General features: G+C 39.2%; 1 protein-coding gene across 2 annotated transcripts in view; it reads left to right on the forward strand.

Moving 5' to 3' along the window:
- The window catches only part of AMMECR1 (AMMECR nuclear protein 1), a 109,978-nt gene that overhangs the window by 56,972 nt on the left and 36,418 nt on the right, over positions 1–16,588 (forward strand). For both annotated transcript variants that reach the window (XM_042807302.1, XM_032996160.2), the window contains exon 3: positions 5,644–5,754. In XM_042807302.1, the coding sequence (XP_042663236.1) occupies positions 5,644–5,754 (111 nt within the window). The remainder of the gene's footprint in view (positions 1–5,643; positions 5,755–16,588) is intronic.

The following is a 16,588-nucleotide window of genomic DNA, read 5'->3' on the forward strand; positions in this document are numbered from 1 at the left end:
AGCTGACTGATTACTAAATAGCTTGCACACTTTTGTTTTCAGTCTAAATATTTTCACTAACATATAGCAAGCAGATCAATAATTGGTTTACGTGATTTTGATTGTAAAACATTAATAAGAAATATGCTTAGGGCACTGGTAAGCATGGTGTGTAAGAGACTATTTTGATACTTTCAATGTGTGTATAGGTTTATACCTTGTGACCTTCATGTGAAGTGCTTCAGTTCTCAGGAAGTTGTAACAGATTAATGCTCAAGTAAAGTGCAGGGCTGTCCTAGTTTCTTCATTAATGAAAATAGTGTAATAGTAGCTGATGTGACACATGGGGCAGCTCTGTGATCGGGTGACCCATGCTCCTGTGCATCAGCCACGCATTTTCTGGCTAGCCTTTAAGGTCAGTGTTTAGGGTGGTGGATACTTGCATAATATTTCAGTAGTCTTGTCAAGGAGACAAACTATGTATGTATGTATGGCCCTTTTGATGACGGCAGTTGTATATGGGAAGCAGTATTAGTTTAAACTCTTAGTGTGTTGCAACTGTTTCTTTAATTCAGTTTTGCAACTGAAAGTAGGGAAAACCACTATATGATCAGCTGGTTTTCATGGAGTAGTGCCTGACAGCCTCTATAGCAAATAGCTGAAACACTTGCCTGCTATTTAGATTAGAGCTGGGCAAGACTTTTCAATAAATAGTAAATTAGGCAATGGCTGGGTGGAAAGTTTATTGTCTTCAGGTCACTTGTGAATTTGCTGTGGCACCCATGAATAGTTTTAGATGGAAATATTTCCTCAGTGTCTCGCTCACATACAAAACAAAAAATCACAAAATACCCCTATGAAAGAAGAATGATTAAGATATTTACAGATGCTTCTAAAGGTCTGGATTTTATTCCTTCTGCTTCTGTATGGTTTGAAACATCTTCCACCAACTTTCTAGTTACTGAATACTTGGCGTGCTCTGCATCGCTCCTATTAACCCAGTCAGCGGGGTATGTCAGAGGCTCCTGGCACCACAATGAGAAGCTGGAAAACCCATCAGACAAGTAAATTTCGGAGTCCCTTGGTTCAAGAGGGCTCACTCCCAAGCTCGGAGCTGTTTTGCTTTTTAATAAGATGCTTCACCCTAAATTGAGTAAGAGAACCACTTGAAGCCGATTGTTAGAACCCTCCCAGGGAAGTGAAGCGTCTGCTTTGGTGAATTTTTTTTAAAAAAACTGACCAAACAACAACAACAAAAAAACCCACCCCAGCTTTCATACTAGATCAAGAGAGAGCCAGAGTCAGAAGGGCGAGTGTACTCCACCGCAATATGCTTTCCCACTCTTGTGGAATATGTGGCTTCAAACTTCCTTAAGCAAAAAGAGGGCTCAGATCTCCAGCATGCGATGCATATCCTTGCTGTACATCATTGGATAAAAGGGACTCCTGGCATCATATCTGTTGCCTCTTCTGCTTTTTACTGAAGATTTTATCATCTGTTATTCTCTTCTGTTTTCTTTCAAGTGCCTGGAGGTGCAGATTTTCATTTTAGGTCTAACAATGTGTTGCTCAAAAAACCTCCCCTTTTTATTCTAAGAAAAACATAACGGATGAAAATAAGGATTTTTTTTTTTTTTTTCAAGTTGAAAATGTACTTATTTACTTAGCTGTTCTTGACATCAATATCTGTGGAGTTTGGCACTTAGCCTCAGATCTCAGATTTGCAGTTATGTTAGATGGCAAGTTTATTTGTGGGTTATTGGCTTTAAAACACAGAAAAGCATTTTAGGCTTGGAGAAAATAGGCAAGCAGCTGAAACCAAGGATACCAATAAAAAGCAAAAGAACATCACTAGGAAAAAAAAAAAAACAAAACAAAACAAAAAATCCCCCTTCCAAATTCTCTGCCTAGCTTGTTTAGGTTCTGTGAGCAGGTTTTCTATTGTCTTTGTTTAGTTTAAGACTAGAAATGTTCTGTAAAGTTTTGAATGGTGGACTTGGACTTTATGTTAGGCTGCAAGATTGAGTCCTATAATGTAGCAGTCAGTGTTTCTAGTTCAGAGATGGAAGCATTAACGCAGGTGCGAGACCCTTTTCTGTAATAGTGCGTACAGTTCTGGATGCTGATGTTCAAGAAGGTGAATTTAAAATGGGAAAAGTAGCGAAGAGCTGTGATGGTCTGAGTGGAAAGATCCTCTTTGAGAGGAAACTGAACACAATCCATTTAGCTCAGCAAAGTGAAGTCTAAAGAGGCATACAAATTCTTTCTATAAATACTTTGGGGAATAATAACTGGGAAGGGAAAAGAACTATTTAAGCTAAAGGACAATGTTGGCACAAGAATAGCTAGGTACAAGCTGACTGGGAAAACATTTTGGCAGGAAATCTGAATGTTTCCAGAGGTTCTGAACTTCAGTGAGGCTTTGAGGCAACCTTCTAATTTTGGGGGTTTTTGTCCCTATTATTACTAGTAATTTTTAAGATGGAGAATGTGGATCATTTATGAACAGAATTATATAATTACTCCTTATGATAGCAGGAGCCCCAAAGGTCCCTTCCATCCTTATTTCTTGAACCTTAAGAGTTAGAATCCTCTTGGGTCATGGGCTGTTCTGAACCTTTGGCCCATATTACACTTTGAAGACGTCTGTGATGGTTATTAAGAAGAGTAATTCTGTTCAGTAGGCTTATATCTTCTGTGTAGACATGCTGATACCCTTAGTTGCTCCTGGGGAACAGGGAGGGAAGTGTAGGGGAGTAGAGACCTTGAAAGGTTGGAAAAAACATCTTTAGTGAGATTTTGTGATGTATAGCATGTATGGCTACCAGTGGTGGTTCATTTACCCCAGGGAGAGATTTAAATTTAGTCCAAAAGGAATGTTTATATGAATGCTACCGCTAGTACAAAAATACATGTATATAACCTTAACTTTTTCTGTCGGTACTCATTGACAAGGAACTTCAAAGCATATGCAAATATTTCAGTAATGTATTTAACACTCCCTGATGGTCTCTGGATGTTTTCTTCTGATGTCCTTTTAAAGTAGTAGTAACAATGCATCCTAGAAGGAATTCCGTTTTGACAAGAAAGTAAATGCGTATATGTTTCCCTGAATTATAGCCCTCCACTAAGTGTATTACAGCTAATAAATCTCATAATCCAAAGATAAAGGTCAAGAGAATAATCCTAAAGTCCAATTTGAATCTTATTTAGGCTTGTTTCTGTGCAAGGGGAGGAGTGTCTTCAGGGCCATTATGATCTAATAATTTTGTTGATACCATTTAGGGGAACTGGAATACTTTTCTTGAAAATGCTAGTAAAATGCCCCTTGTTGATCTGAGTGGAGAATAGTGTAATAATCTGCATTCTACTAAATGTTAGATAATAGTCCCTTCTGGCTTTATGCTCTTCAGTTTTTATCAACCAACTTTTTTTTTTTTTAAAAAAAAAAAAAAAGGAGGAGCAGAAGCCAAAAGAAATAAAAGGAAATCCAAAAGAAAGATATGACTTCAGTTTCCTCTTCTATTCAACATCATTGAAAGAAGGGAACTTGTCCAGTTTAATCAAATAAGGAGGAAGTTGCTCTACCAACAGTCAATAATAACAGGTTTTGGAAAGTTAAGAGAGGACTGGGTGCTGCTGCATTGGTGCTTTCAGGACTGAGAAGGCATATCCTCTTCTGCCATCACATGATGAGTATATTGTGCCACACCAGACAAGGCGAGTGGGATGGAAGGAGAAAAGGCATGTGGGCTATTCCTTGAGAGTCCGAAACCACACACGTACCTATGAATATACCCCCAGCAGAGTTACATCCATCTCTGCTACACTGTGGAATGATTCATGCAATTGTGCAGTGACTGATCTGCTCATATAATAAAGCTCTTTGACCTTAATATATTTTAAGAATCTCAGCAGAGCTTGAAAGGGAAGTTCTGTTTCACAAAATACAGGGAAACTTGCAGATTATATTTTTACTGATCCTTCAGATGAGGAGTCAGACAAGACATAGTTAGCAAACGTTGTCTTGCAGTGTAGTGTAAATTTGCTCATTATTTGTAGCTGATAATAGTAACAGAAGATGATTCTTATTTTTGATGCATCCAACTTGAGTTTCTGACCATATATCTGCTTCTGGATCTGCTCCCCTCCTTAAAGACGCATGTGGTAATTATGTTTGCTTTGTAATCTCCTGCTTCTCAGATGCTAGCCTGAGGTCGGTTACCTCATGTCAGACTTTTTGATCTTCGTAGCAATGACTATGGTCTATACAGTAAGGAACTGTGTAGGAAACTGCTATAAAGAAAATACGAATTCAGCATGATGGTTTGTACGTGTATATAAAGCTGAAGAGCAGTGTCCGATCATATGGCTTTGGGGAGAAGTCACTTGTGCATCCTAAAGTGTGTGTGTGGTGGTCACTGGTGCTCTAACTGTCAGAGATGCCCTTGCTTCTGTCAGCTTTAGTGCAGCGTAGCTGTAGTCTTCATATAAAGAATTACATATATATTTATGCCTGAATGGCCTATGACTTTCCACAAAAACTAACACCAGATTTACCAGGATTTAAGGGGAAGGTGCTCTGCTGTTGGGACAGGGTAGGTTTGCTTGTTCTGCAGAAATGTGAACCTATTTGTGATCAAGAATACTCTGTCAAGTTGTATAGATGAAATACCTTTTTTCTAATTATTGTTATTATTTTTAAGCCTAACAGTAAGGGAAAATGCACTCTTGTTTGTGTATTCCACTTTGATTTCCCTCCTTTCCGGAAAAAGAATAAATTTTATATCCTTTTCTCCTTTATGTGTCCCTGTTCATCTCAGGATTAGAAATCTTTGTTACAGTTAAGAGGACTGGATATCCAGGAGCCATGTTCGCTCCCTTGCGAAATTCATTTTTGTGTAGTTTTCTGTTGTTCACATACTGATGCAATGTTCTAGAACCGCAAGGAGGACTTTGGTCCCAAAAAGTTGTCTAGTTTGTCTCTTTCTTGTTAACTTAGTGTATAGACTGGTACAAAGCTGATAGTAGAAGTATTTATTTCTAGCAGTCATGTTCATATAATTGAGACATGTTAAACTTACTAGAGATTTTGCTTCATTCCTGGTCACTTTTGAGATTCTTAAATACTAACTTGGGATTCATGGAGAAAGTATCCTTTCCTCAGGCAATACTTTAAGTTTGGAGAGTTTTCTTAAATTTCCTTGTCTTCCAAGGTCTTCTGGTAGTGTCTTGCCAGCAGGGGTAAGGACCAAAGTATTTGTGTTTAGGTGGAGAGGTGGTTTGTGTGACAGGCATGGTTTTCCCTTCTGTAAAGAGTTCCTTATGCTCACATATCTAAGGTGAGGCTTTTCTCATTCACAGGAGAAGGCTAAGGGGTAACAGTGGGGAACGCTGAGCATATCATATCTGTTGCCAAGCACTTTCATTCTGTCAGTTAACTATTCCAGTAATCTTACTTTCTATTGTATCACATGAGCAACACTTCTAGAACTGTCAAAAGAATTGCAAAGGACATTTCTAAATACTGTGGCCTGCTCAGATACAGTTATTTTAGAGATTTGGCCCCCTGTTGCCCCAAATGGAAGGGCACTGTTGCTGAAATTTCACCCAAACTGTCACTATTGCTTCTGTGATCATGTCTTTTTTTCTTCCCTAAAACAGCCCACTGTTTGTAACGTGGAAGATTGGTCGAGATAAACGATTACGTGGATGCATAGGTACTTTTTCCGCCATGAACCTGCATTCAGGACTCAGGGAGTACACACTTACTAGGTAAGATTTTGTTTTCTGTAGCCTTGATTTACGTATTTAAATAGTCTACTGAGGAGATGATAGGTGTGCTTTGGTTTATTTTGGGTTTTTTGTCTGTGTCACTGTACTGATCAATGGAAACTTGTATCTCCTTTTGATGCTAAGTTTATTGCCTGGTTATTTGACTACTGGTGTCATGAGGCTATGATTTCAGTTAAAAAGTACAACTTGAGCCTTTTTTTCTTTTTATTGGTCTGAAAAACTACTCTCTAGTAGCTTATTGTAACTGACTGTTATAGTATTTTTTCCAGTGTTCAGACAGATTTTAACCTTAATAGTTAATGTCAGGGCAGAAGACCAGAAAGTCAGATTTGGGGATTATCCTATTCACACGTCTAAAACAGCAGGTATTCTCACCTCTTCTCCATCAGGTGCTTCCAATCAGCTGCAGTTAATTTAATGCTACAAATTTCCATTACATGTTACTCTTCAGATACATCCCAGCCCCTGAGTGGGAAGCTTCTGGATAAGGGAGGTAAGTGATGATAATCCTTCACTCCCTGGCAGCATAATCCTTCATTTTTTGATCTACACCTAAATTCATTCACCTTAATATTGTTCCATTTCCTTTGCATAGAGTGAAAACTAATAAGTTTATCACTAGAGCTAGTAGCAAGCTTTTTACTTGTTTTTTCTAAGAGTCTTCTTAAGTTTATTTTCTAAAGAATCAATGGAATTTTGTTCCACTCAGTTACAATAGACTGTTTATAATGCTTTAAAATAGAAACTAAATTCTGGCATGTGTAGACCTCTAAAATTGTCATCACTTAAATTAATTGGTGCCTCCAGATCACTTTAGATTTGAGGCTTTCTTCCATTAGAGCATCTTCCTCTCTGCTGTTAAAATGCCTTGTCAATCCCAGTATTAAGTAATATTTAAAATGGGACATGTTCTTTCTTACATGTCTCCCTAGTTTGTTGCAAGCTGAAGTTCATTTCATGCTTCTCTGCTCAGCTTGAAGAAATCAACTGCTCATCTCCTGGAGTCCTTTAAAACTTCCAAAAGACCTAGTTACCTGTATTGTATTGGTTTTATTTCTTATGTGGTCTGGAATGTTTCTGGTTGTGTCCTTTAAAACCTCAGCAATCAGAAAAGTCAGTGAGAAGCAGCTTATAAAATTCAAAGCAATTTCTCTTTTGAAGGTTAAAAGCCTTAATCTTAACCATTAGTGAGCCAGACTGGAGGAAAAACAGCTTGCCCCCTGCACTGGAGAGCTTTTCATTTAAGTGTACACTTTACAGTGCCTGATTGAGAACAATGAGCTTGTACAGAAAAATACTCCCTAAGACTAGGAAGAAGGTGATAGCCAAAGAAAGTAGTCTTTGTAGCTCACAGATTTTTTCCATTCTCACAAATCAAATAGGGCTGTACTCTTGCATACCTTTAAAAATGCTTATAAAATTCCTGTCACTGCATTCTAACTCTGAAAGCTGAAGTCAAAATGTATGAAAAGTGATGCAAATTAAAGAGAACTGAAATATTTTCAGTGCAATATTTAAACTATGGCTTCATGCTGTGGAAGTTTATACTAGACTATTCAGAGGGTAGATAGTTCAGTAATTTTCAAGATGAGAGAAATGAAAGTATATACCAACCTACTTTTCAAAAATCTTTGTGAGATCTTCAGTTGTTTTAAAATATATTTAGTGGCCTATTGGATTTTGTTACCTTTTATGGAGAACCTTTTTCATGTCTATGGCACCAAAAATGTTTCCTGTTGGTTTTTTTGTTTTGTTTTTAAAATAAAAAACTTAAGATTTGACCACTGAAATGTAAAGTTCATATCTAAATGTACAAAATACTTGTTCCCTTCTATCAATCATTATTTATCAAAAAAAAAAAAAAAAAAAAGGGAGGCTTACCTGTGATCAGTTTCCTTCACGGTGTTAGTCTTTTCAGCTACAGAGCTTCCAGAGGGGAGAGCATTTGAGGAATAACAGAAGCATCTTTGAAACGTCTATGAACTTTAAGCATTTGGAGCCCCACAGGCCTCTCTAGGAGGGATCAGAAACTAGGACATTATAGCTTGATACAGCAATATGTGGGCAATAGGCTCCTGCAGAAGATAAGACAATTCCTGAAAACGGAAAAAAAACTTCTTCAGGGAAGACAAAAATAATCAAGAAAGTAGGTAGAATGAGAATGGACTCTCCACTTTAGGAGTTGGAATTTGACCAAAATTTTCAGTTGAGGATACAAGCAGATATTATTCTGGCTTTATTTTACTTTGAAACTGGGACGTACTTATCTTCAGTTATTCTGAAGATACAGTGTAGATAAACAGAACAGGTTGTTTGTCTTGTTCATTCTTCCCTTTCTCAGCACCTTCTGTGGAATTGTGGCCTTTCAGTGAGTAAAATGGTACAGAAGAACAGCTGTTCTTAAATACCCTGGTGCTTAGCAATCAAAATATTCTCAATTTCCTTCACACTTGATTTTATTATGAATATGCTGAGTAGTGCTTAGGATCACGATAAATCAAATTTTCCTTAATTCTAGTAGTGATGTATAGTTGTATATTGTATACAGTGTGTAATACATACCCCTCTATCCTCATACATTAGTGTAGTTTCTTTGAAATAGCACAATGATAGTTCACCTAGGAATCTGAAGTGAATAATTTCTTTCTTGGGACACCTGCATCCCCCCACTTAAAAAAACACCTTTTTAGGTCTAGAAGCAAAAAAGGTGATGATGTGTGACCAAGTAAGTTTTTCTTCCCTATTTTGAGCTCTGTAGGTTGTTATGCTGGTATTGCGAGTATGTTCTAAACAGGAAATTTATGTAGAATGATTCATCACTAATTGGATGCATCTGCCTAAGTCGTGAGGATGGATGAGAATACCCCTAGTTAAAAATGGTAGTACTGTATTCTACATGTTAGAATTCAATTTTCTCTGCAGTCATATCAGCAAAATGCAAGGGAAAGGAAGTGTATTATTAAAAACTACTGCAGAACTTTATGAGAAAATATATTCAGATTTAGCAATTTTTGTACCATTTTACTAGGAGATTAGTTGGATAAAAATCTAACCTTGTCAAAAATGTTTTACAGTATTGAATATTGTATATGAGGATATAAGAAGTTTATCATGAGCAAAATAGTCCTTTAGACTGAATGTGTTAATTGAATATCCCGCCTGAATGCATAAAAATAAACCAATCCAGATTATGAAAAATACCTTGTGTTTTACAGCTCCTTCAAGAAAATACACTGAACTTGGAAGCAGGTTACCACAGAATTTCATAACAGGTTGATAAATTACTTTTTCATGTATTCTGTTCAGCAGTAAGGCTTAGGTTTTGGCATTGAAGTTTTAAACTCCTGCTCTCTTAAACTTGAGATACTGAATGAAATGGTTTCATTTATTCATTTTAGTTTAGTTTTTCTACCCATTTCATATAATTTGAAGTTATATTTTACACCTAGTGGATATAACAAGTATAGGTGTATAAATTAAGTTGTAACTCTGTGTTGATTTATCCTATCGAGGCTAGAATATGTATCTGGGGAGAGAAATAGTACAGAAGAAGCAGGTAAAGGGAGATGTTACATGGCAGCCTTCTGTCATATAAGAAAGCAGTGAAGAAAAATTGGAGGACTTCAAGCCTTAAATGGATTAGCATAATGGCTGAAAACTGGATTTAAACGTTAAAATAATGTGTAACCCATGCTCCTTAACTAGCATAGGCCTGTCTCTACTGACTATACGATGTAATCAGTCTTTTTGTTGTGTGTTCTACTTACTATTCCACCTGAGAGAAGTATGACTGCTGTCAGACATTCAGCCTAGATATGGTTGACCAAGAAAAGAAAACAAAGAGGGAAGCTTGGGGTGAGAAGCACAAGATTGAAGAAAGTGAAACCTGCAACCCAACTTTCTCATAACTGAATTTGGGTCTAGAATCCATATGAGGATTTGGCTATAAGTGGTACCAACTACTGCTCTGTATTCGTCAGCAATTTCAAGAGTCTTAGTCCTTGTTGCTGCCATATTGTCTGTCTGCTCTCTGTGAAAAACACTGACCCTTTCTTCCTCTTTCACACAGTAAAGTTAACCGTCCAACAGCAAGACTACAGTATGGCAAATTATTTAAGGGGTAAAATGGAAAAATATTGCATGACTGATACTGGCCTTGTTTACTAAACACTAGAGGCAAGTATTTGTGCAGACAGGGCATCTTCCCTCTTGTGTTTAGCTGAGATTACTACTCTGTTTAATTCCTGTTTCTTTTTACTAATAATAGACTTGTTGAACCTTGCCTGTAATCAGCCCCTACAACTCCGTGCTAGCTTTCCAAAGCCTTTACTATCAGGCAGGGTTGCTATGGGTGTAGATAGTCATTGCCATTGGCCCAGGGCAAAGCATACTCTGTATCTGACTGCAATTTTTGAACTGCAGAGTTGAGGAAATTGTATATGTTTTTGACGTTTGTTGTGACCTTCACTGTTCACAGAAGTCATAGTCTGAATTAATTCCTGTAAGTAGCATTTCGTATAATATTACAGAGCACACTGTTGCTTCTGTGTTGACCACTGATAATACATTGCAGGCTGTCTTATTTTATGGCTTTGATTCATAGTAGACCACTGCTGAAAGTCAGCTTTTTTAATTCTATTACTACTCTGCATCTGGTGTCCACCAATGAAAAATGCGTGATAATTGTGAGATGAAGCTTGCACTATCACTTTCAAAATTAAATTCTGCAGAGAGCAATGTAGACTATTGACAGCCTGAACTCAGCAGTGTTATGCTATTCTTGTATGTTTAACAGCATCTTTAAAGCCAGGAAGCATCACGTTGCTTTTTCATTTGTACATTTCTGTGAAAAGCATCTGCGGGTTGTCTCTGAGTTTTCAAGGTCATCTTACAGAGGTAGAGGGCACAGATTTTGCCCCTACTAAAGGATGACCAGCAAGAGGAGGATCTCAAAGTGAGAATAGGTGCTTAGGGAGATCCATTTTAACCATTAATAAGAACCACCCACTGTAGGAGAAGATCCAGTTGAAAGACCATTTAAGGAACCTGAAGGTGCACAAGTCCATGGGACCTGATGAGGTTCATCCACAGGTCCCGAGGGAACTGGTGGATGAAGTGGCTAAGTCACTGTCCATCATATTTAAGAAGTCATGGCCGTCTGGTCAAGTTCCCACTGACTGGAAACGGGGAAACATAACCCCCATTTTTAAAAAGGGACTCAGGGAACTACAGGCTAGTCAGTCTCACCTCTGTGCCCAGAAAGATCATGGAGCAGAGCATCCTGGAAACTATGCCAGGGCACATGGAAAATAAGGAGGTGATTGGTGATAGCCAGCATGGCTTCACTAAGGGCAAATTGTGCCTGATGAATTTTGGTGGCTTTCTGTGATGGAGTTACAGCATTGGTGGATAAGGGAAGAGCAACTGATTGTTGTCTACCTGGACTTGTGGAAAGCATTTGACTGTCCCATACAACATCCTTGTCTCTAAATTGGAGAGACATGGATTTGATGGGTGGACCACTCAGTGGATGAGGAATTGGCTCAGTGGTCACAATCAAAGAGTTGTGGTCAATGGCTCAATGTCCAAGAGGAGAGCAGTGACAAGTGCTGTTCCTCAGGGGTCGGTGTTGGGACTGATGCTGTTTAAAATCTTTGTCGGCAACACGGACAGTGGGACCGAGCGCACCCTCAGCAAGTTTGCCAGGGACACCGAGCTGTGTGGTGGGTGACACGCTGAGGGCAGGGATGGCATCCAGGGGGACCTGGACAGGCTGGAGAGGTGGGGCCGGACAAACCTCATGGGGTTCAGCAAGGCCAAGGGCAAAGTCCTGCCCGTGGGTTGGGGCAATGCCCAGCACAAACCCAGGCTGGGCCCTCGAGGAGTGGCTGGAGAGCAGCCCCAAGGAGAGGGGCTGGGGGGGTTGGTGGGGGGAAAACTGCCCGTGAGCCAGCACCGTGGGCTCGCAGCCCAGAACCCACCCGTGCCCTGAGCTGCAGCCAGAGCAGGGGGGGCAGCAGGGCCAGGGAGGGGATTCTCCCCCTCTACTGCATTCTCACAAGATCCCTCTGGAGTTCTTGGTTCAGCTCTGGGGCCCCCAACATCAGAAGGACATGGACCTATTGGAATGGGTCTAGAGGAAGCCACGAAGATGCTGGGGCGGCTGGAGCAGCTCCCCTGGGGGGCCGGGCTGAGAGAGTTGGGGGGGTTCAGCCTGGAGAAGAGAAGGCTCCGGGGAGACCTTCGAGCGGCTTCCCAGGGCTTAAAGGGGGGGCAGGAGAGGTGGGGAGGGAGCCTTTTTCAGGGTGTGTAGGGATAGGATGAGGGATAACAGTTCTAAACTAGCAGAGGGAAAATTTAGATTAGATATAAAGAAGAAATTCTTTCCTGTTGAGGGTGGTCAGATGCTGGCCCAGGGTGCCCAGAGCAGCTGTGGCTGCCCCCTCCCTGGAAGGGTTCAAGGCCAGGTTGGACAGGGCTTGGATCACCCTGGGCTGGTGGAAGGTGTCCCTGCCCATGGCAGGAGGGGTGGAACTAGATGATCTTTAAGGTTCCTTCCAATCCAAATCATTCTCTGATTCTGTGAACATTGTTCTGTGTCTACTTGAGCGTACAGACAACCTGTGAGACCTACTGAGCATGCGAGAAGCCAGGGGCAGTAGCCATCTGGAATGTGTAACTCCTAACTCCCTCTTCCCTTTCAAGACCCCACTTAGTTGTTAAGTTTTTAGTGAGGGTTCCACTTACAAAATACACTAAGCTTTAATAAAAGAAGTACCATGCATGCTGTCAAAGCCTTCTGAGCCAATGAGACTGCAGGCAGCTGGGGCTCCTCAGCTGGTCGCAACACAAGTCTTTCACTGATGGCATCCTACCCCTTTGCTGAGTGACAAGGTTCTGTCCTAGAGCATCTGAAGTTAGGAGCTGTTTCAGAGCATCTTGCATTCCTGGAGAGGTAGGCAGCGGTACCAAACTGACACTTAGAACTGTGTACTGAGTGGATTTTCCTCAGCCCAGAGTGGAGTCTCTCTGGTCTTAAGGAAGGTTCAAGGATACTGAAGAAGTTGCAGGACTCCTTTCCTGCAAATTTTATACCAAAGATCGGTAGTTGAAGATGTTGCCATGAGATGGGCATCTTCCACTGACCAGTATAGGTCAGATCCTGCTTGTCATGTAGTCAGCAGCAGAGAGAGTGGTTTAAGTGATTCTCATCACTTTGTAGCAGTCTCCAGGCACTAAAACACCTTAGCAAAAGAAAGAGGCATCTGAGCCAAAGCCATGTTTGAAAGAGATTTGGAAATACCTAAACACTCTAACCTTGTAGCGTTACTACTCTGAAGGGAGGAGGGAGTAGCTGTTTCAGAGGAGGTGGGAAGGGACCTGAGGAAACAACAGGCCAAATCAAAGCAATAGATGAATTTAAACCATTTTTACTAATTTTTAAAACATATTGTGTCATGATTCAGAGATAAAGTGCAAGGGTTAAAGATATGGCATCTTTAAGGTTTTTTTGTTGCACAGCCACAGGATTTGTGAGCTGCCTCAGCTGCCAAAATACGGAATAGTTGAGATGCTCCTGTTCTATTTGGTGTTTTTACTCCTCTCTAATTTCTAGGTCCGTTGTCTCTGATGTGTGGCCTGTGCTGCACCTGATTTACCTTTGTATAAAGCGTTTGCGAAGGTAGCTGTCGTTTTCACTTTTGCTGACAGGCTTAAATGAGTTCTGTTTTTTAGTCCTCAACAGTTGCCATATTTGGGCTATGCGCTGTTTCTCTCCCCTCAGTGCAGGAGAGGGGGTGGGGGTGGTGAATTCTATTGCAAATTAGTGCATTTCAATTAAAATCAGTAATAGGGAGCAAATATTCAAAGTGATTTCTGTCAAGCGCAGACATCGTATTTGTTAGAAAATGCATCTTTTTAAGTTTTTCAAATTGGTGAGTAAAAGCAATTTAATCAGGTGGTTCTAGTTTATAAGTGAGGAGGGATGTATAGAGAGATGTAATCTCTTTTATTGGGCTGATACAGTCACATAAAATTAGATAAGCTTTTAGCATACTAAACCTTGCTGTAGGTTGTTAGGAAAACCTTTTTTAATAAGTCAAGTTAATCTTAAATATAACAGAAGCCTGCTCAAGTATCGATATTTTAAAAAATTATTTTATTTTTATTTGGTTTGTCCTTCAATTTACATTTCTGTTCCTTTCTCCTGATTATCTTTTGAAGTTATAACTTTACATGTACAGGGTTTCCACTGGTGTTCTGGTCATTTAATTATAGTGTTAGTAAAGATAAGATACATTGTGTTAGTGTTAATATTTTATTATTTTCATAGGAATTGCAGCTGACTTGATAGAATTGTCTTAAACTCTTAAGTCAGAACTGGTCCAAAGTATGCTAAAACAGTTCAGCAGTAAACTTTGCCTTACAAATTAGAAGATATATTGATATGTATATATTTATGGTGGTGTTGACCTCCAGAGGTATTATTAATAATGTCAGAACCCCCTTTTTGTTCTCCAAAATGCTTCTGGTAAAACAAAAATTAGGGTGCTAATACCTTAATTTTATAAATGATGACTGATTACCTTTAATGAAACTGATGCAAAATTATTTTAATATGCAGATATTTAATTATAGACTTACATGTTTTGCTTGCCATGTCATCTGTGTAGAGATGAGAACTTACTGAAACTTGGAGTTGTTCGTATTTCTAAATTTTATCTAAGCTGAAAAAAGCTTGTTGCTGAACTATAGTAGGCATTAACTTTACAAGTAACACCGCTTTAATTAGGGTAAATTCTTAGTTCTGTTGTAGTAGAATATAATTGTTCAGTAGAAAAATGGATTGTGATGTAAACTCACAGTACCAGAAAGTCTAAATGAAGTATACAAATTTGAATTTATTGAGCCAGGCTTAGTTACTCTGTGAGTCAATTCAGTAAGTAGGTCTGTAATGATTTTGTGCACACAATGCCAGGTCATTATTTCAGGGAACTGTTGCTTAACAGAACTGTCTACTGCCTTTTCTCAAATGGAAAAGATAAATAACGTACTGGCTCTAGATGTGGGAAAAAACTCCAAACTTTTGCTTTAATGATGGGTTAAATGTTTCTCCTTATTTCATTGTGAAATGAAAATAAAATAAAATTGTTTAGGAGGAGGAGCATACCCTAGTGAATATATGTTTCTTGCACATTACATGTGTTGGGGAAGTAGTAATTCTGCCTTAATTTTTTTTTTTTTATTAAGAAGGGGGAAGGTATACCAGTTTTGTAATTGTTGGTCTATTTTTCCTGAGAAAAACTTTGCGTAGACCCTTGGACCTAATGGTAGGTGAAAGTCTGTTTCCTTAGCAACACTTCCTGAAAGAAACCAAAGGAAAACAGTATAAATGGAAAGACAGTCCTTAGTTTATGATCTTTATGAAAGGAGGAGCACATGATGATGCCCTAGCAAAGCTTTTTAAATGGCCCCACAGTTATCAAATATTGATAACCATTTTACTGTTTTGCTGGGGAAGTTGAATTATAGAATATGAATTCTTTGGCACAGGGGAATGCATTACTGTGTTTGGTGGAATAAACATACTCTGTAAATTGACTGTTTATGAATGGTAACTGGAAATCTAAGAAAAATGGAATTTTAGAATTCAAAATTATTATCTGTATAAAGTGGTTCAAGGAAGTTCGGAGGGGGCTTTGCTGAGACTGTCATCAGTCTGAGGTCTCATCAGTAGAATTTGGTGTAGCTAAGGAAACTGTCCGGAATTAAAATACTTACTTCATCATTTTATTTTTAAAAACATGCATTAAAAATTGAGCATTTCAAAAATGGGCTTCTCATAAAATGCATGCTTCGAAAAAGCCATGATCAAGCAAAATAGCTTTCATTAGTTGTAATTTATGGCATTTTGAATAAATCAGATATTCCTGATACTTGATTGAATGTGAATGAGTAACTGGGGACATTCTGGATGGCTTTCAGGGAGGAGCCAGTTCATTTGTGACTCTACAGTCTTTCCCACGATGCTCTTGCATTTCATGCTCTTCCCACACAGTCTCCTTCTGTTATGCTAAGAAAATGGTGCACACCCTGTAAGTTCAAAGACAGAGTTCTAGTTCAGTTGAAACACTAGTTTAGTTGAAAGTCGGATTTGTATTTGTCTTAGAGTATTACTTGACAGTAGTACATGAGAGAGAGGTGGAGCCCAGGGAACTGGCTGCCCTGGCTTTCCTAGCAAAGCTCTATATTGTCATAACTGTTATTTTTCCAGTACTAGTATGGATAGTTGTTGGTACTCCATGGGTTTTGGTCAACTTTTTTATTTTTTGTATGATACTCCTAAAGGGAATGTCTTCAAAACCTTTCCTTAAAATCTTTTTAGAATAGAATTTGCTTTCATTTGAGACTTCTGGTGACTTAACTTCTTAAGCACTACAAAGACGTACGAGGCCATGGGCCTGTGCTGAAGAATACAAGACAGGACTGTGTGCTCACACAGCAGAGGGGCGTAGATGAAGTGGGCGTCAGAAAACTTGTGTTTTAAAGAAAGGTTTTGTGTATTTGGAAACTCCCTAGCTAGGACAGAGTGGAAGAAGTTGGCATAGAGGTTACCTGCCTCTGGGCAAGTTTCTCTGTCCAGCTGTTCTCAGCTTAGCAGCAGATGTTTATTCTTAATATAGAGTAAGGGACATTTCCCACAACTTTATTGCTAAGGTGTGGGTGTGTGGAGGGGTGAGAGCATGGAGAAAACTCCCCACTGCACGTACTGGCCAGTGCTTACGTGCTAAATACGAGAAGGATGTTAGCATAG

This window comes from Tyto alba, unplaced genomic scaffold (genome assembly GCF_018691265.1).
Source record: "Tyto alba isolate M040663 unplaced genomic scaffold, T.alba_DEE_v4.0 Super-Scaffold_5, whole genome shotgun sequence".
NCBI classification, from domain to species: Eukaryota; Metazoa; Chordata; class Aves; order Strigiformes; family Tytonidae; genus Tyto; species Tyto alba.